The sequence below is a fragment of the Humulus lupulus genome, chromosome 8 (assembly GCF_963169125.1).
Source record: "Humulus lupulus chromosome 8, drHumLupu1.1, whole genome shotgun sequence".
Classification (NCBI taxonomy): domain Eukaryota; kingdom Viridiplantae; phylum Streptophyta; class Magnoliopsida; order Rosales; family Cannabaceae; genus Humulus; species Humulus lupulus.
Window position 1 is genome coordinate 42,755,210 of NC_084800.1, and position 21,206 is coordinate 42,776,415.

The 21,206-nt window shown below is 32.2% G+C and overlaps 1 protein-coding gene across 1 annotated transcript; it reads right to left on the reverse strand.

Annotated features, from left to right (window-relative positions):
• Positions 1-3,142: 3,142 nt before the first annotated feature.
• On the reverse strand, positions 3,143-6,422 carry LOC133796977 (probable inactive receptor kinase At2g26730). Its single transcript, XM_062234698.1, has 2 exons — positions 4,849-6,422; positions 3,143-4,222 (listed from the first exon to the last, which is right to left on the reverse strand). The coding sequence occupies exons 1-2, from the start codon at positions 6,161-6,163 to the stop codon at positions 3,558-3,560; spliced, it is 1,980 nt and encodes a 659-aa protein (XP_062090682.1). The 5' UTR covers positions 6,164-6,422; the 3' UTR covers positions 3,143-3,557.
• Positions 6,423-21,206: the final 14,784 nt, after the last annotated feature.

The window sequence follows — 21,206 nt, forward strand, 5'->3', positions numbered from 1 at the left end:
AAAAATATGTTTGGCAACTATTTTTGTTTTTTGTTTTTAAAACAAAAAATAATAAATTTGTTTGATAATTTTTATTTTTATATTTTGTTTAACAATATAAAGTAAAAGAAAATTATTTTTAAAATTTAATAAATTTTAATTAAATTTTTTTAAAATAATAAATAAAAATAATTAACAAATAATATTTTATATTTAATTATCAAAATTTTAATTAATTAAATAAAAATTTATTTTTTTGAAGTGCTACCAAATAATTCTATTATATATAATTAATATAATAATAATTTATATTATTTATTATAGTTTTGATTTTATATTATTTAATTAGTTGAAAAACAAAAAAACTTTAATGCCATAAATGATTTTTTATTTTTTTATTTTTAAAGAAATTATTATTTTCAAGTGTTAAATCATACTGATGATATGTTGGTGTGACTTGTTGATGTGTATGTGGTGATTTAATAGGTAGGTATCATATCATCTATTTACTCATTATATATATAATTATTTTTGGTTACTGTATTGATATAAAAATACTTATTAAATGTATCATCATCTCTACGTATATAATTGATCCATAACAAACCATGCTAATTGTTCCGTTCCAACTTCCAATTGGATTAAGTTTCCTTTTATTGTTATTATTAGTAGTATTATTGCATTTGAATAAGTCTCATTATTTTTATGAGTTTGTATTTATTTTGTTTTGTCTCGTTTCTAGAATATAAGTTATTTATAATCCTCATTACTTATCATAATAAAACTAAGTATGCTTTATATATGGACAATAAATTTTCCGATGTGAGAGATGTCGTCTATAGCTTATAATAAATAACCGTTTGAATATAACAAAGTTTCTATTAAAAAATAATTTCTTAAAATACTTGTTTAGACATAAATATCATTTATTTATTTATTTAACGGTATTACACGAGTTAAATGGGGCTTAACCTACAAAATTCACCCAAATACCTAAATTCAGAAATAAAAATTATTGATGTGAATGTGAAGTAATTAAACTCATTTATTTTGTATGGTTGTATAGAAATGAAGAGAAGGGAACATAGATCAAATGTATCATTTCACTCTAATTGGGTTCAATGAGATTGAGAAAGCAAAACTCATGAATCTCAGTGTGAAAGAGAGAGAAATAAAAGAAAAGATTTTGGGTACAAGGTCACCTGACACCACGACTGGCTGGCCTGGCTGGGTCAAAGGCTAAAACAGCCCTCTTTTCTTTGTATTTTGCTCGAGACGAGAGAAGATATGGCCGGCCTGTTCCCCACCCTATGCATATGCAACTCCTTTAACTGGCCCCATTGGGCAGTGTTTACTACCTTTCTTTAAAAAAAACTTTTAATTTACTAACAAGTGCCTATATCTTCTTTTACATTTGTCACGTTGCTCCGGGCGAGTATTTTAGATTTTAAGATGTCGAACATTATAAAAACTGATATATTATGATTAATTAATGATATTTTATTATATTTTTTATATTAAAATATATATAATCCGATATTAAATTATATTAATAGTAATATGTCAACTTCATGAGGTTTTAGAGATCATTAATACTCTTTAGCAATTATCATCTCTACACTTATCCGTTACTACTTAATAAATATTAACAAAATGTTTCTTTTTTGTTCTTTCAATTAACAAATTAAGATAAGATAGAAATTCCAAAATGGAGAAATATTGATGTAAAAAAGAAAAATGCACAAGTTAAATAAGGCAATGTATGGTATGGTATTGTATGGACCACCCAACTAAGACATCTACATATGTCATATGTATGAATAATCTAGAACAACAATGCTATATTGCTATTAAATGTTGGTTCCATTTCTAATTTCTATACCGTATTCATTTACACCATTAAAATCTCTCGATGTACATTTGTCTAATACTATACAGCCACTACTTTACAATGGAACTCTGAGTCTGATAACAGCACTATACCTATAAAGATTATACAATTTCGAAAAACATCTTTAAAAAAAAAAATATATGAAATGAATTAACGTTACAATCAATCTTTTTATTTATTGTACATGTTTCTTTAATAGTCTAACTTATACTTGGGGTCACCTCTAAAAAAACTTATGCTTAGGCTAATCAAGCATTTTTATAGATTTTATAAATAATACGATTCAAAATCAACTTGTTTAGATAATAAAATTAATTTTTATCTCAATTAATGAATTCAATCAGTTTAACACAAATATGATTGATTTTTTATATTTTAAAATTATTTATTTTTCCTTTGAGTTGGAAAGCAAGTCTAATTGAACTGCGTCCCACAAATTTTGTGCCAAAATGAAGAATAATGGCCCTTACCAAACTTTATATTTAACACAAAATATAGTGTTTGTAGTATGGTGAGGCATTGTAGACACGGCAAACTTTTCTTAATTTAATATTAATAAACTATAAAATATGTAATATTAATTTCTATATTCTAATTTAAAATATATAATATAAATTAATTCTTGTAATTTAACAGAATATTGTAGTAATGTAATTTTTTATAGTTTAAATTTATGTATAACTGGTTGTAATTTTTTATGTATGTTTATAATTTTTTAAAATTACATGCTTTAAAAATTTATAATTTTAAAGTAAAATGATTAATTAAGTAATAATAATATCTATAATAAAATAATTAGTAGAATATAATAATATTATTTATACATTAATTAAGACGTATAAGAATAGAGAGAATGTTCTTTATATTTGTGAGGGAATATTTTTTTTTTGTGTTAGGTTTAGTGTTGTTGTTGGAATTGAGGGGGAAAATGTAAAAATTACACAATTTTGGAGACCTTGTGAGAATTCTCCAACAATTGCAAAGTTTGCAATGAAAAAGTATTAATATTAAATTTATAAAAGACAAACTATTGAAAGTTGTCGTTATGCGAAAAGAACGAGTGGTTGGAATTATCAACGCCCTCCGACTTTTCTCTATTTTAAAAAAAAAATTAATGTGTTTTCTCCCATACCCAACCCAATTGGCAGCTGTATTTATATCATATAAATATATATATACACACGTACAAACAAAAATACTGAAAATTTACGTGTACTAAGACAAACATAAACAGGTGGTCAGACAAAAATTGCAAGTAAATGGAGCTTTAAATAAAGAATTAAACTAAAATAAAGATAAACCAACCTTGAGTTCGTCAAATGGTCAAATTCCAATCAGTTCATTGAAATTTCATCTTCCCAACATCCCCTTTCATTAACAATTAAAATCCCTCCCAGCTATAAAAATCATTGCCAAAAATTACAAAAGGAAAAGAAAAAAAATTGAACCCAAATCAAAAATTAAAAAATAAAAATAAAAAACTAAATAAAGAAAATAGATATTGGACCACACCGTGCCCCTCCAATCAATTGCACACTTTAATCCTTTATGGTACGCCACTGCTGTGCACATTTTAAGACGACAGACCCACCACATTTCTTTGTCGTTTTTCTTTCTTCATTTTTTTCCTCTTTTTTTGCTATTCCATTCTTCTTTATATTTTTACTTCAAAAGCTTTACAATTATTCTAAGGTGTGATGGAGCTAGGAGGGGTCCTAGATTCAGTGGGTGGCGTTTGGCCGTCGGATCCTTTGGATGGATCATCCGACGATTGTCGTAACCCGTCATCGGTCTCGCCCCGATTCATATCCTCAATCATTCGGACCACCTCTTGCATTCCGGGTCTCTGATCGGGTACGATCGAGACACACGACATGGCGATCTGAAGAAGCTGTACCATCTCTTCCTCTATATTGTGGTACCTCATCAACTCCACGTCGAAGACCTCCGCTGTCCATTCCTCCCGGACAACCGATTGGACCCATCGAGGAAGATCAATGCCCTCTTCGCCTAGCGAGGCCTGGTTCGGAGCTTTTCCAGTTAAGAGCTCCAGGAGCAAAACGCCGAAACTATACACGTCGGACTTGAATGTGACTTTCCGGGTCTCCAAGACCTCTGGAGCCCGATAACCCGCGACGCGATTGGGCGGAGTTGAGGATCCGAATACGGATTGGAGCCCAAAGTCTGAAACGCAGGCGTCGTGGTCTTGTCGGAGAAGGATATTGGAAGACTTGATGTTACCATGGATGACCTTCTCCGAGACGTGGAGATGGGCCAACCCTCGGGCCGCGCCAACTGCAATCCTCATCCGACTATCCCAGTCCAATGGAGTCCGACCCGAACCTCTACTTCCTGTAATCAATTATCAAAGTCATCCGACACACAAGTTCAGTTAGTTGGCTCACTAAACTTTACCAATGTGAAGAAAAGGAGAATAAATAAATTATTTTTCAGTTTTAAAGGGCTGAGAATTGAAATGGGGCACAGTTTTATTTTTCCTTTTTTTTTTATTTTACTTTCCCTTTTTCTTTTAGGAGCCTGCAAGGTACTTTCTGAAAAGAAGAAAAGCTTTGGTCAGAGAAAATGAACAAGGGAGCAGAATGATGTGGATGACTCGAGCTTTAATCATAGGGGCAGTGTATTATTTTGCTTACTTGTGATTTTTGGGAACACAAAACATTTGTAATTAACTAATTAAAGTTCTAAACTAAAGCTGAGAATGTTTGAGCAGATAATCACATGGCATAAGTAATTTCCACCAGCATTACTAATATGCTAAGTTTCGACCAAAAAAAGATATTAAAAGGATCAGCTTTCAAGACTGAAACAGCCCAAAATACTCGAATAGTAAATGTATCTTGGAAATTGAAGATGCCAATACACTTTAATTAAATTTATACTAAAGCAAAACATTCATTCTACGAAGTTAAATAAAAAAATTAGCAATGTTTTTAATGAAAAGAGATTAGAAAACATACCGTGAAGAAGAGCAGATAAGCTACCGGCGGCCATGAAATCATATACAAGCAATTTTTCATCCTTGGAAAAGTAAAATGCTCTGAGTGGTACCACATTATCGTGTTTGATATGTCCAAGGACATCCATTTGTTGCTCGAACTCTTTCTTGCTCACTACTACATCTTTCAACCTCTTCACAACCACCGTGATACCCTGCTCCAGCACCGCCTTGTACGATGTTCCCACGCTCCCTTTCCCTAAAACCTCCGCCGACGCTCTCAACAAATCCTCCAAATCGAAGCTGTAAATCCCACCATCAAAGAATACCAACCGATTCCTCTCGGCCTCCGTTGACTCACCTGTAATGTCGTCCTTCGACGAAGACGTTCCGGGCTCCGCCACGCTACCCACGGCACGCGTCGCTGTCACCGGCTTTGGAGTCTTCGGCGGCTGACTTTGCCGGCGTCTTCGTAAACAGAAGAAGAGAATGAGAAGCAGGAGGAAAAGAGCAACAGCCGCGCCAATCGCGATTCCGACAATGGCACCAGTAGAAAGCTTCTTATTGGACTTGTTATGAACTGGGTTTAACGGAGGTGTGTTCTCGGACGGAGATTCTGCCGGAGCTGGGAAGAATGGATTACACGACGGCAATGGTCCGCCACAGAGTTGAAGGTTTCCGGAAAATGAGTCTGCCCCGAATCTCGACAGGCTCTGAGGAATTGAGCCGTTGAGCTTGTTGTTAGAGACATTGAAACCGACCAAATTGACGTCCGAAATGCTTGGGAGGGACCCCGAGAACCCATTGTTCTCCAGGAAAAGTCCGCTCAAGTGGGTCAGATTGTTGATGGCAAACGGGATTGAGCCCGTGAAATTGTTAGTTGAGAGATCAACTCGAGCCAAGCGACCCAAGCGAGTCAAGCTCGCCGGAAACTCGCCGGAAAATCTGTTGTCTTGCAGGTACAAGCTTCGAAGCATCGTTAAATTGGAGAAATCAGAGGGAATCTCGCCAGAGAGACGATTGGAGCGGAGACTGAGGACTCGTAGCTGACTCAAGCGGCCGAGTGTATTGGGAGGAATCGGACCTACGAGGTCAGCTCCAGGTAAACGAAGACTATATACGAAGGACCTGTTGGCGTCGCACAAGATTCCGACCCAGTTACAGGCTGAGTCGGACGAGTTCCACTGGATTCGATTCCCGTGAGGGGTCTTAGAGATGAAAGCAAGGAGAGCTTGCTTGTCCAGAGTCGGCTCCGAGTTGGTGAGTCGGCCACCACTCAGTAGCAGTAAAAAGTAAAGTAAGCAACAAAACAGAGAGCCAAAAAAACCCATACCCATTTCTTGGTTTGAGAAGTAGACAAACGAAGAAGGAAACAACAATGGCTGCTTGTTCTTTGTCGATATGGGTCTGTTCCCCTACAATTTAGCTTCTTCTAGATGGTTCCTTCCCGAATCGGATTTGGACAAAACAACGAGTGGTTTTCCGGCGAAGTAGACCCATAATATGAGGTATATGCTAGAGAGAGAAATAAAGAATGGTTAGAGAGAGAGTGTATGTACTGTGATTGTGAGGAGTGAGAGGCAGAGGTTTAGTAAGAAAGAAGGTGAAGTATCACGAGGATAAAAATAAAAATAAAATAAAATAAAAAGCTGATAGAAAACAGAAAGCGTCCGTGCTGGCAGTAGTAGACCTTTTTCATTTTATTTATTTTCAGTAAATTAAGAAAATTAAATTACTTTGTACATTTTTAACAGTCCCAACGCGACTCAACCATCGAATCGAAATAAGTAAATAACAATCGCTCATTACACTTAGGTAAGAGCACTCTTAATCTGTGATTTAAAATAACTAGATTGGTAAAATTATACCAAAATTTACTAAATTAAGTCTATAATAGATGATTTTTCCTTAAAAAAAAATTTAAATTCATACGTAGCTATATTTATATTTGTAACACACTTTTTATTTATATAAATATATAATATTAATTTTTTATTCTCTCTTACATTATTTACAAACACATAAAATTATCCATACAAAATATATATATATATGTCCTTCTCTTTATTTTTCTCTTTTTATATATTTATATATAATTATTTATATTTTATAATATTATTATATTTCATTTTTTAATAAATTTTTATTTTTTTTATGGGTATATTATAATATAATTATGTGATATGATATATAAATAGATTTTATAAATATTAAAAGATAATATGATATTATTGATAATTAAAGAAAATATTTAAAGTTAATAGAAAATATTTAAAAATATAGTATTTAAATAATGTAGAAAAAAAATAAAAAAATTGGTGTATGTTGTAATATAAAAGTTAAAGGTAAAATAAAATAAAGTGTATTTTGGAAATATATTTTAAAGGATAGAGTAAAGTGAAATTACACACACAAATATATATGCCCTTCTCCCTTTTTTTTTTTCTCTTTTTATATATTTATATATATAGTTAATTATATTTTATAATATTATTATATTTCATTTTTTTAATAAATTTTTATTGTAATTTTTTAATGGGTATATTATAATATAATTATGTGATATGATATATAAGTAGATTTTATAAGTATTAAAAGATAATATGATATTATTGATAGTTAAAAGAAATATTTAAAGTTAATAGAAAATATTTAAAAATATAGTATTTAAATAATGTAGAGAAAAAAATAAAAAAATTAGTGTATGTTGTAATATAAAAATTAGAGGTAAAATAAAATAAAGTGTATTTTGGAAAGATATTTTAAAAGATAGAGTAAAGTGAAATTACACACAAATATATATGCCTTTCTCCCCTTTTTTTTTTCTCTTTTTATATATTTATATATATAGTTATTTATATTTTATAATATTATTATATTTCATTTTTTAATAAATTTTTATTGTAATTTTTTTATGGGTATATTATAATATAATTATGTGATATGATATATAAATAGATTTTATAAATATTAAAATATATTATGATATTATTAATAGTTAAAGAAAATATTTAAAAATATAGTATTTAAATAATGTATTTAAAAAAATAAAAAAATTGATGTATGTTGTAATATAAAAATTAGAGGTAAAATAAAATAAAGTGCATCTTAAAAAGATATTTTAAAAGATAAAATAAAGTGAGAATACTCTAATTATCCTAAGTATATTTTGGCGCGTGATGTTTTTTTTTTTTGTTGCACTAACTTGTTTGTTCCCATACATTACTATACAGAACGAAAAAATAATTATATTTCGAATATAAAATCATCATTCTCTAAAAAAAAAAAATATCATCATATAAAATAATATAATGCATTATTATTCATAAATTCCGCTATTAAATAAATATCACAAAAAAATTCATCTATGTTCGCACAAGAAAATAGGAAGGTGTTTGCACGCGCGGAGAAAGAAAGGTGTGGAGCGAGTATTAAAAGGACCAATGAGATGGTGGAACTGTATAAAATGGATATTTTTTTAAAAACATAAAACCGATGTAATTTGGTGTGCATAACAAAAAAAAAAAAAGACCAGATTCATTACACAGTACACATCCTAGTTTACAGAAACTAAAAACGTTTACAGTTCTCAAGTGTTGTTTTATAAATGAATACGTGAGGTTATGGGTAGGGCTGAGAGTTGGTCGGGTTACAAGGTATTTTTATCCGTTTAATGTCATAATTGGGTTAGTAAAAGTGACCCGTAACTTGCCCAATTAAGAAAAAAAAAAAATTTAACCCGTCTAATAATCTGGGCGGGTTGGTCGGGTTAACCCGCCCAAACCGAAATTGTATTTTTTTTGGGCGGGTTGGTCGGGTCAACCCGCCCAAACAAAAGTGGTATTTTTTTTACATTTTTTTCTTTTAAATACTAGTACTAATAATGTGAAGTTTATCTTTTTAAACTTAAAACAATATTTTTAATTTATAGTAAAAAAATTAAAATAAAACTTAATTAATTTATATATTTATTTGAATATATTAAAAATAATAAAATCTTAATTGGGCGGGTTGGGTTATATTGGGCGGGTTGATAATTATTTTCAACCCGCCCAATGTAACAATTGGGCGGTTTAAATTTTGGTCGGTTTATTCGGGTTGAATTTTTTTGCGGTTTTTTCGGGTTGGTTTGGACGGATTATTCGAGTTGGGCGGGTTGTAAAAATTTATGCACAGCCCTAGCTATGGGCATGGGATAATGAGTGTAATTTAATATTAAATTTTACATATGAACAACTGATACAAAAATTATATCATCTATTTTATATTGTGTTAAGTGGTGACTGGATACCATATGGTGTTTATAGGAATACTTGTTATAAATTTATGAATAGAGTGTGAACAATTTTATGTTGACATATTCATTGTCCAAACTTTGATTTGAGAATTTTGTAAAATATTGCCGGGTTTTATAATTTTAATTATGCTAATGGTCCAAGAGAATTATACTGTCTTTTGACATAATTTTTATATTATTTTGTTAGATGCAATGTGTATGAAGTGATATGATACCGAAAGTTTAAATTCTAGTTAACTTTTAAGTTATAATTAATTGAAACTAAAAGTGACTCATTCGCAACTACCATATTTTAAGAATTCAGATCTTCTCTTACTAATTCCTTAAAAAAAATTACATGTATATAGGCATTCATTAGAGATATTTTTAATTATTTTTAAGAATATGATCAAGCCAGCGGCAAGCTATTTTTATATTATATTTATAATCTGATATGGTTGGAACCAAATTGGCCTCTCTACTGAACTATTTTTCTTTTATAATTTTTCATTTGAAGGTTGGAATGGTGAGAAAAGTTAATCATTTAACCCAACTTTCAATCCTCGTCACCAAAGTAGCCATTATTTATTATTCTGCCATATTATATATATCATTCCATTAAAAACGTAAATGTTCAATTAACAAAGATAAGCTTTATACTAATTCAAAACTATTTTCGTAATCTTCACACCTGTATTGTACCAACCAAACCCACATGTAATATGGGTTGCACACTATTTCTCAAGTAGTAACTTAATTTGTCTTCACCTGAAAGCCACACAAGTCTACATCTTATACATCTTACTTGTCCAATATCATTACTTTTCTTCTTCTTCTTCTTCTTTCATTACCATACGATTCATAAGTCCAAATTAATTCTTTAGGACCAAGGATTCTTTAATCAATACTTATTTCTTCTACGGTTTCGTAAAATATAATTTTTTAACTTATTTTAAGACAGGAGTAAAATATTAGGATCATCATTTTTTTACATGATATATGGACCTTATGACGTTAAAATAATACGAAATAAAAAAAAATCAACATCAACTTTTGGTGGAGTTTTTGAATGGGAAAGCCACGGGGGCACATCTCCTCACGGGACCAACGGGCTTAGCATTAAGCATATGCATGCGCTCTAGGAGATCAACAATGTATTTCTTTTGACTGAGGAAAATACCATTGGATGTTGGCGTTACTTCAACTCCCAAGAAGTAAGATAGTGTGCCAAGATCTTTCAAAGTGAACCTGTTTGCCAAGCTTTTTATGAATACATCAATATTAGTAGTATTAGGGCCAGTAACAATGATATCATCAACATACACAAGCAAATAAATAGGAGAGGTAGAATGATGTAAAATGAACAAGGAAGCGTCAGAGATGGTGCGAGTGAAACCCGAACTCAAGAGAAAATTCGCTAGTTCGGTGTACCATGCCCGGGGTGCTTGTTTGAGACCATAGATAGCTTTCCGAAGCTTGCAAACATGATTGGAGAACTTTTTATTTACAAACCCGGGAGGTTGAGACATATATACATCTTCATGAAGGGTACCATTGAGAAATGCATTATTTATGTCAAGCTGCCGGAGATGCCAATTGCTAGAAACTGCAAGAGCAAGAATAGTGCGAATAGTTGCTGGTTTTACCACTGGACTAAAAGTCTCGGTATAGTCAATACCAGGTCGTTGTTGAAAACCTTTAGCAACAAGGCGAGCGCGATATCTGTCAACACTCCCATCAGGTTTATACTTGATGCGAAACACCCATTTGCATTTGACAGGAGTTTTGCTTTGTTCGGGAGGAACTAAATCCCAAGTACCAAGTTTATGCAATGCTGAGAGTTCATCAAGCATGGCTTGATGCCACAATGGTTCTTTAACTGCTTGTGCAACAGATGTTGGCTCAGTTGGCTTAGGTTGAAGGGTGGTGTTAAGGTTCAGTTTCTGAATTGGTTTAAAAATATTGTGCTTGGCACGAGTGACAACACCAGGGGGAGAGGATTGAGGTGGCGGCGGGTCGGGTTGTGGTTGTGGTTGTATTTGTGGGGTGAGTGTCGATGGGGCAGAGGGCGGGGTTGGAAGTTGCTGGTCGGAGTTAGAGGTGACGGGCATGGTCAAGATATTAGGTGGTGGGATTGGTGTGGGAAAAAGAGGCAACTGGAGTGGACACCATAGGTCTGGGTTAGGCGAAGGAGAAATACTTGGTTTGGCAGTGAGTTTGGAATAGGGAAACTCGGTTTCTACAAATTTTACGTGCCTAGAAGTGTATACTTTGTGAGTAGTAGGGTCAAGACAGTAATAGGCACTTTGGGTTGGTGAGTACCCAACAAAGATACATGGCATAGACTTGGGGTCCAATTTATGAGAAGAATAGGGACGTAGCCATGGGTAGCACAAGCTGCCAAAGCTACGGAGTTTGTAGTAATTGGGCGGTGAATTGAAGAGAACGTGATATGGGGAACGATTGGAAAGTGTGGGCGTAATGAGCCTATTGATGAGATAAGCAGCAGTGCTAAAGGCATAGGACCAAAATTCAAGTGGTAGTTTAGCATGAGTTAATAGAGAGAGTCCCGTTTCAACAATATGACGATGCCGTCGTTCAGCAAAGCCATTATGTTCGGGGGTGTGTGGAGGAGATGTGAGATGAGAGACTCCATCAATAGTGAGATAAGATGATAAGGACTGATATTCCCCTCCATTGTCTGAATAAATGACTTTGATGTTTTTCTCAAAATATTTTTCCACTAGAGCTTTGAACCTAATGAAAACTTGTTTTGTGTCTGATTTATTCTTTAGAGGATAGAGCCAAATATATTTGGTAAAATGATCTACGAATATGACATAATATTTAAACCCATCAATAGAATAAATTGGAGAAGTCCATAAATCAGTGTAAAGGAGATCAAGTGGTGATTGAGAAATCAAAGTTGATGTACTAAAAGGGAGCTTGTGGCTCTTATTACATTGACAAGCATTGCAATTGAAGGAAAAATTGCTAGAAAGATCAAGACTAAAGGTAGACGCTAAACTTTTAAAAATGGACAGTGATGGATGGCCAAGGCGATGATGCCAATCTATAGCTGAAGCTGTGACGCTGGATAGTGCTAAGATGGGTGCAAGAAAGGAGGGCCATTCGTAGATGCCATGCCTAGTTGGTCCCGTGAGGAGATGTGCCCCCGTGAGACGATCCTTCACAACAAAGGAATTAGAAGAAAATTCAATGAGAAGATTGTTTTCTGAGCAAAGTTGTGAGATAGAGATGATATTACGTTTCATAGAGGGTGCACATAAAACATTAGATAATGATAGAGATTTAGAAGAGGAAATAGGAAAGGAAGTAGAACCAGTGTGAGAAATTGGGACGCCTGTGCCATCACCGATGACAACTTCTTCTGTGCCATTGTAAGGGTAGTGCAAGGCTAAGTTGGAGAGGTCGTGGGTGACATGATGGGAGGCGCCGGTGTCAAGTAACCAAGGAGAAGAAGGAGCATTGGTAACGTGATGGGTGTTGCCGGTGGCCGCAATAGAGACGGTAGCTACATGAGATTGTGGGTTGGTAGGTCGAGGAGGCGGACGAATGGCAGGATGTTTTTCTTGGAAGATAGGACATTGATGAAGCGAATGGCCTTTGGTGTGGCACCATTGGCATTTGCCGAGGTAGGGGCGGGGACCATTGTTGGTGAGACGTTTATTGTTGGTGTTGGTGGGGCGGGTGTTTGATGTGGGGCGGAAGATGGTAGTGGGTTGGTGATTATAGATAGGTTGTGTGTGGGTGGGGTGGGCAGAAGCGGGAAAAGAGGAAAGGATGGGTTCAGATTTGATTGCAAGTTCACGATTCAACAACTTTTCGTGAAGTTCATCAAAAGATATTGGTGTGTCACGAGCATGGACAGCATCAATGACTCCTTGAAATGTTGAGTCGAGACCGTCTAGAACTTTGTCAGTAATGTCCTCGGAATCGATTGGGTTACCAAGCAATGCTAACTGATCAGTGCATGCCTTTATAGCATGCATGTACTCAGTGATAGTTTGAGGGCCTTTGGTGATGGCTTTGAGATTGGCTTTGAGTTGCTTGATGTGTCCTCTAGTTGGTTTAGCAAAGGTGTTGGCAAGGGTATCCCAAACTTCTTTTGTGGTTTTAGAACGAGAGATGAGAGGGACAAGCATGGGTTCCAAGGTACCAACAAGAGAGCCAAAGAGAAGTTTGTCTTGGCGTACCCAAGTGAGATAATTCGGGTTCGGTGCGGTCCCGGCAGAACCAGACGTTGTGGTGATGGTAGAAGAAGGTGCAGGATAGGTACCATCAAGAAATTTGAAGAGACCATAACCAATGAGTGTGGCCTCTATTTGAAGCTTCCAGGAGAGATAGTTTGTCGAGGTAAGCTTGAAAATGTTGGGTAAAGAAACGATGATGAGCGGAGTGTCTGGATCATCACCATTTGGAATAGTGTGGGAAGATTGATTAGGCATAACTGCTGCTAAAAAAAAAATTGTTTTTGTTGGATCAATCTGCTCTTGATACCATGAAAAGGTTTTATCAATCTTCTTATTCCACTTGTGAGAACGATTACATGTTTATATATATATATAAGAATAAAACAGAATACAGAATATATAGAAATAAGTCTAACAACATTTGACTAAGTCAACCTAGCTAACAAACAAACTAAGTAAATATCTTAACTGGGAAGCGATATACATGCTAACAATTAAATACAACAAACTTAAGAGATAATGATAATATTAACACTTTTTGTATCTAATAATACATACCTTCCCTGCCTAAATAAAAAATAAAAAGTAAGCAAAAATAAATGAAATTTATATTTTCTAATTTCTATAGATGAATCTTCTCCGGGGAATTAGAGATAATAAGTGGCACTCCCTTAATATATTTCGATACATTAATTTCTATTTAATTATTTTTGGGAAAATGAAAGTGGAATTAAACATGAATATACATGCTTCACATGTTGCTTTTTCACAGCACCAAAATTGGGATAGATGCAAACAGTGATTCAAATCTCGAAGAAGGCAAAGACCATAAATCTTTGAAATATTTCAGCATAAAATCCGAAAAAAGAAGTAGAGATTGTATAATGATATGCTGTCTGAACAGGTTGTGCTACTGCAACACAATCATCATCCCTAGATTGTTCCATAAGCATTTTGTGCGTGAATGTTTTTTGTAATAATTTGTACCCACCATCCAAAATAATAAAAAAAAAATTTAAAAAGAAACACATATAGGTTTTGTGTTTGGTAAAAATTTTATTTTTGAATTTTATAAACACAAAACTAAAATTTTGTTTCTTTATTTTTAAAAAATAAAAATATGTTTAGTAATTATTTTTTTTTTTCGTTTTTAAAAACAAAAAATAATAAATGTATTTGATAATTTTTATTTTTATTTTTCGTTTAATAATATAAGGTGTTGATTTGAAGAAGAAAAGAAAAAAAAATAAAAAATGAGTTAAAAAAAATTTGAAAGTTAAAAAATTAATTTTAATTAAAATTTAAAAAAATAATAAATAAAAATAGATTTACTAAACATATTTTATATTTAATTGTCAAACTTTTAGTTAATTAAATAAAAAATTATTTTTTTAAGTATTACCAAACACTGCCATAATTATTGGGTACATTCTTCGAATCATATATATTACAAATGCATTATATTTTTTATTTAGAAAAAAAAAAGTTTAAAGAACAAACCATCTTAACAATTTGATCTACAGTCTATAGATGTAAATTTTTCTAAGCCTTTGTTGGGTAAGTATGACGTAACAATTTAAAGGATAGAAATAGCCCCTACAAAAAATATGGAAATAGCTAAGGATGGATTAAGTATTAGAGCACTCACATTGGGTGCTTTACTCCATTCTTTAAAATACCTCATCAAAACACACATTTTTCTATTTTACCTCTAAATTTTACATTATACCATACATCAGCTTCTCTATATATTTCTCTACATCATTTAAATATTATATCTTTAAACATATTTTAATACTTAAAGTAAAATAAAATAATTGAAAAATAAAAAAGAAATAATAAATATATACTAAATGGAGAGAGAAAGCTTATAAAGAAAAATAATAATATTAAAATATTATATAAAGGATATGTAAATGTTATGTAAATGTAGAGATGGATTAATTGGAGTTTGTGCATAGCTATAATAAATATATGTATAAAGGAGCTGATGGAAGATGTTTTTATGAGTTTTAGCTAAATATTATAAAGAAAGTGTATTATAAAATATATCACAAAAACATACATTTTTATAATTTACCTCAAAACTTTTATATTATACTATATATTTGCTTCTTTACATTATTTATATATTATATTTTTAAAAATATTTTATTTATTTTAAGAAATAAAATAATTAAACATAATAGTATCTCACTCATATATATATATACAAAAGTTTATAAAAAAATAATAAATATTTATAGCTTGATGAATAGTATTTCACTACATATAAAGAAATACTATTCATTCAGGTAAAAAAATATAACTTTACATCATCCAATGGAAGACTACTTAACTATTTTTTTCTCTATATTATAAAGAATAACACATTTTAGCTCATCCAATGTAAGTGCTCTTAGCATGGAAAAGTAGAAGAGATGATAGATTTTAAATTTTTTAGAGCTGTGTGGTATAATAGGAATAAATAAGTAATCTGTTTTATTGTTTAAAATAAATAACCATATTTTTTCTATTTTAACTCTTTCAAAAAGTTTATTTTTTTGGCAACAATCCACCCATACAAGGAGGGATTGTGTTTTAGTGGCCACTGTAGATTGGCAATCCATGGTTATTTCCTTCCTTTGTGTCTATTCTTTTTAAGGAAACAAAAAATAAGGTAAGAATGGATTGCATCATTTAATTTCATTTTTTTTTTTTTTTTTGAAAGAAATTTAATTTCATTTAATCCACCATACCAAACAAAAAAAGGGTAATAAAAAGACAGGAAAGTCTCCCAAAATGAAAATAGAGTATGATGAAAGCAAGGAAGAAAAATCTAGTGGCCATTCTTTTCTTTTTCTAAAAATCTTCTGAGTCTCTTAGCCTTCCCCTTGTTGTCGAGCGGAGTTTCACTATTGCCTCTTATTACCGGCTGAAGTTTTTGCATTACACCTTGCCCCCTTTGGTGTTGCTCTGACGATATGGTGGTGGGTTTTAGATCTATGCCTCTAAGGTCATCATGTTTGTGCTTTGTGGTTGCGAGATGACTGAAAATCAACATAAAGGTGATGATGTTGCAAGGAGTAATCAGGCAACGATGGAGATCAATGTTAATGTGATTACACCTTCCATTTTGGTTTGCTTTCTAGTGATATTTTGTTATTAGTTCCATCTTCTATTCTTGTCCGTCTTTGGTGTGTTTTGTTTTAGTTTTACATTAATGTTTACTTAGCTGAGTGACGGAGCCAAAACCAAAACATAGAAAGGGTAAAAACAAAAAATAATAAAGAGTATACTAATATTTTCTATATAATAAATGTGTAGATAATGAAAATTTTTTGTTTTAACGGTTTTTTATTTTTTTAATATTAACTTTAACGAAATATACTTATATTTAACAGTGGTTTGCAAAACTTAAATAAAATAAAATAAATAATTAAAAAAATTAAAATAAGACATTTTTGAGATATTTTAAAATTATAATTATTTAAAAATAATAAATAATTAAATCAATTAAAATAAGTTATTTTTTAGATATTTTATAATGATAATTATTTAAAAATAATAAAATCATACGTTTTATAACTTAAATAAAATTTAATTAAATTTAAACTCACTTATTAGAATAATATTATATTAAACATATAATATAATCTACTGTGAGTTAGCAACAAATTACTTTTTTTTAAAAATTATAGCAAAAAACTTAAATTTAAAATCTACATATAATATTTAATATTACATTAAACATATCATATATAAATATTTGGATTTTATGTGGATTTTAAATTTAACTTTCTTGCTATAATCGATTTTTGTTACATAATCTACTACGTATTAATTGCTTGTGCAAATTAACAAGAGTTCAGCATAATAGCATAATTATTGGTTCTTTTCTAGTATCTTTTGTGGCTACTACTGGCTAGCACTAGGAACTTAAAACTAACAAAAGGGTTCGTATTTATGACCAAAAAAAAAAAATATCACAAAGCCTAGTCTAAATATGTAATTGCATATGCTCCATAATTGAATTATTATTTTTCTCAAAAAAGAAACCTACTTATAATTATTGGCGATTTAGTAATCGTCAAACATGCGTGTCACGGTGGCAATGCATTTAAATATTATAAGAATTTGGAGTGTACAAATTGATTTATATATTAATTTACATGTCAATTTCATTATATTCTTATATATTATATAAATTATTTATTAAAAAAGAATTTATACGATCCCTTTTATGGGAGCACTGGTATGTAACTTGAGTAAGAAAAGCTAATTATATATATATTAATTGTTCCACAAACTAAATTAATGTTCTAAAGTTTAGATATTTATTAACCTTGTAAACCTTTTAGGCCACAATACCGCTCGCCAACAGCTCTAATAATATGAAAATAAAATAAGATTTCAAAAAGTATCATATCATATTGTACACATATGCTGAAAGAATTTGAAGTGTGCTTTACGCTCTATAAGTCTATCAAGTGATATTCAAATTTTGATATAGTAATTTATATATAACGTTTATAAAATTATGCTGAATTTTGTGTGTTGTGAATAAATTAATAGCTTAAAGCACTTCAAATTTCATTAATAATAAATAAAGTCCCCCATGCCAATCATTTGTAGATCAAGTGATTAGGACTTTGGAGGTAAAAGCTCAAAGTTGGAGGTTTGAGTAGAACTCTACCCTTTTATGCATATCTATGCTTACTAGCTTTTTTTTTTTCTAACAATTAATTAAGCTAAAGTTTAAGGTTTAGGTTGTGAATCAACTTTAGTTCACGAGTCAATTATATTAGTATGTTAAGAACTTACAATACTCAAGTTCTTTATGGTTTCGGGTAGCGTATAAGCTCACTTTGAAATAAAATTGTAATAATTTACAATGTGTGTCTGAGCTATATTTATAGGCTGCTGGAGCAATTAAACTCATTAATTCGAACCGACAACAATAATTATCCTTTAATGGAGATTTATTACAAGATAAATGAACTTTCTCATAGTAGATAAGTTTGTGGGCTCCAGCGTATTTTAGTGGACCCATTGTGAGATATGTCAACTCCCTACGTTGTTGGCGGAAATTTCTATGACACTGTCAGAGTGGTAGCATCGTGTTTTCCTATGTGCGATAGCATTGTGGGATAACTATTTTCCTATTTATACGGAGTTGAGACCACGATTCATGAGACAATGTAGAGCTGTAAATGTGGGCCGCCCGGCCCGACCCACATTTTCGTGCCTCCGGTAAATTCGGGCCGGGCCGGGCCCGGCCCATATTCAATTCGTGCCGGCCCATTTTTGAAAGAGTAGGCCCAGCACGGCCCATGGGCCCGGCCCATGTCGTGTCGTGCTCGTGCCGTGTCGGGCCGGCCCACTTTCCTTATTCGGACCGGCCCACTTTTTTTTTGCTAAAAAATGTGAGGATGGAGAATTGTACCCTCCACCTCCTCTTTAACCATCAATGGACTTACCACCAAACCAAATACATTTCTTTGTTTAAATTATAATTTTAGATATTTTTATATACTTTTTAACAATATTTTACACAAAATTATATCAAAGATAATTATTAGAATTTTAATACCTACTAATAAATGCTAAAAATTTAACTAACAAATCTTAAAATAAATTAATATAATTATAAAAATATAAACATTGAAAAAAATAATACATATATTATCATTTTAATTTATTAATTATTGACAAATAAAAATTTATTATGATTATTAATGTCAAAATATCAGGTTTTTTATCGTGTCATGCTTTCGGGCTAATTTGTTCGTGCTTTCGTGTCGTGCCTTCGGGCTTGTCGTGCCGTGCCGTGCTAAACCTGTGTCGTGCCGTGCCTGGCCCAAGCCCATATTTTTTCGTGCCGTGTCGTGCTCGTGCAGGTTTCGTGCCGTGCTCAAAAGCTCGGCCCGTATTTACAACTCTAAGACAATGGGTGTTAGAAGACTATTTGTGGTCCAAATTTACTATTCTTGATACCTGGCTACTCTTCTCCATGTTCGGATGAAGGGAGGAGACGGTTGAGGCTTGGAACATCATCTTGGGATGTGGTCCTCGGGAAGTCATGCTTCTAGGAGGCATAGCTCTTGGAGGCTTAATCAGCTTGCATATACTCTTAATTCTCTTTAAATTATGTGACTTGTCAACATCTAGAAGTTAGATTTCTTTTTATTTTTTAAATAAGTATGTAGAAGATGAAGTCCTTAAATTATTTGGGCACAGGAGACAAAATTTTCCCAAAACTCGGTGCATGTATTTATTCAGAGTACGTATAGAAGTTAAATAAAAAAAAAAAAGACCAAAAGTCAAACTCAGAATTTGAATTATCAATCCAAGAAATTCAAATTTCATGATATAGATGTACGTTGAGCAAAATTTTCATTGTCGACGAATTGCCCCGTTTTTCAAAAAAAAAAACATAAACGAACAATAACTTGACTTTAGAAACAAAAACATTAAAAAATAAATAAAGTTGATGAGAAGTATATTGACCGTATTTCAGGTACTTCTATGAGAAAAATATTTTGGAGAAAAAAAAATTGAATATTGGATACTTTTATAGGTGTTGAACGCATTTTTGGCCAACAACGTATAGATGTCAAAACAACAATAAACCTTCAAGAAAAATATATGACACAGACAATTTTTATAGTGATTCACCCCAATGTGTTGGTAATAGCCTAATCTACTTAGAGTTGTGATATATTTAGCCTACACTTAAGATCAAATGAACTTGAGCCAACTGAGTTTCTTAAGTGCAAGTAAAAAAAATATAGAGTTTCTCTCTAGAGAATACAAACTTTATCTCTCTAACCTCTCAGAAAATGCGCCAAGAATGCCTCAAGTAATAGTCCCCAAAAACGAGAGAGCATTTCTCAGCCTCAAAAGATCTGATCCCAAATGATTTCATGAGCCATTTATTTATAGGCTCATGGATCGTACATAAATATCTCCCTTTTACCGGGTCTTTGGTTCTTCCAACAGAATTTTATTACAACAATATGGTTATTATTCCGGGATATCTGAGAGATTCCCGCGCAGGTATGACCGTGTAACGTCCCTAAGGCAGGCACTTGACCAACAGAATTAAATAAAATGATACGAAGAAATACAGAAAAATTTAAAACTTTTATATAAACTTATTAGTAGAAATTATTACACGTATGAATACTTTAAATTTAATGTAGCCATATGAAAACTCTAAACCATTATTGCATTGCTACTGAGTCCGTGTTCCACAAGTTGCTCAACAGCTAAAGCCACACCTGGAAAAATGTTGGGAAATAACATAATGAGCTAACGCTCAGTAAGCAAATCTCATGCATACACAAACACATGAATGTCGTGAGTTTGTAGTGCACATATACTAATATGCTGACTTATATACTTATGCATTTCATTTATTGCTCATGCACTTTCAAACTTTACTTTTATGCTCTTTCTTTTAGTTTCACATTTTTATGGGCCCAATATCACTTGTGCACACTGTTTGATTCGGTCAATGCCTGCAGGGCTTGTTACACATATCATATAGATTCCCATGGGTTCTCCTCCGGCTAGCCATCATCGCAGCTAGGCTCATCATAACACTCATTTCATCGTTGCCATAGCTGCCATACTTATTACACATATGGAGGAGAAAGACGGAAACATGGCAAACATATCTCAATGGTCAACTCTGACCTAGCCCATACCAGTGAGCAGCCACTATAAGCCTTATAGACCTCCGTCTTTTTCATTGCACTTACTTAATTGCTTCATCAAAACAGTGGCACCCTTTTTAACATCTTATTATCACTTTGCTTAAGCCTTGTGTCATTAAAATGTTCAACTTTACATAAGACTTTTTCAAGGCGTTTCATAACTTTTCTCATATTCATATGCATGGTCTTA

Bases quoted from the DNA above. Each gene is read 5' to 3' on its own strand.
- LOC133796977 (XM_062234698.1), bottom strand. From the start codon at position 6,163: ATGGGTATGGGTTTTTTTGGCTCTCTGTTTTGTTGCTTACTTTACTTT. The intron at 4,223-4,848 runs GTATGTTTTCTA...AATTGATTACAG, and splicing joins CTTATCTGCTCTTCTTCACG to GAAGTAGAGGTTCGGGTCGG.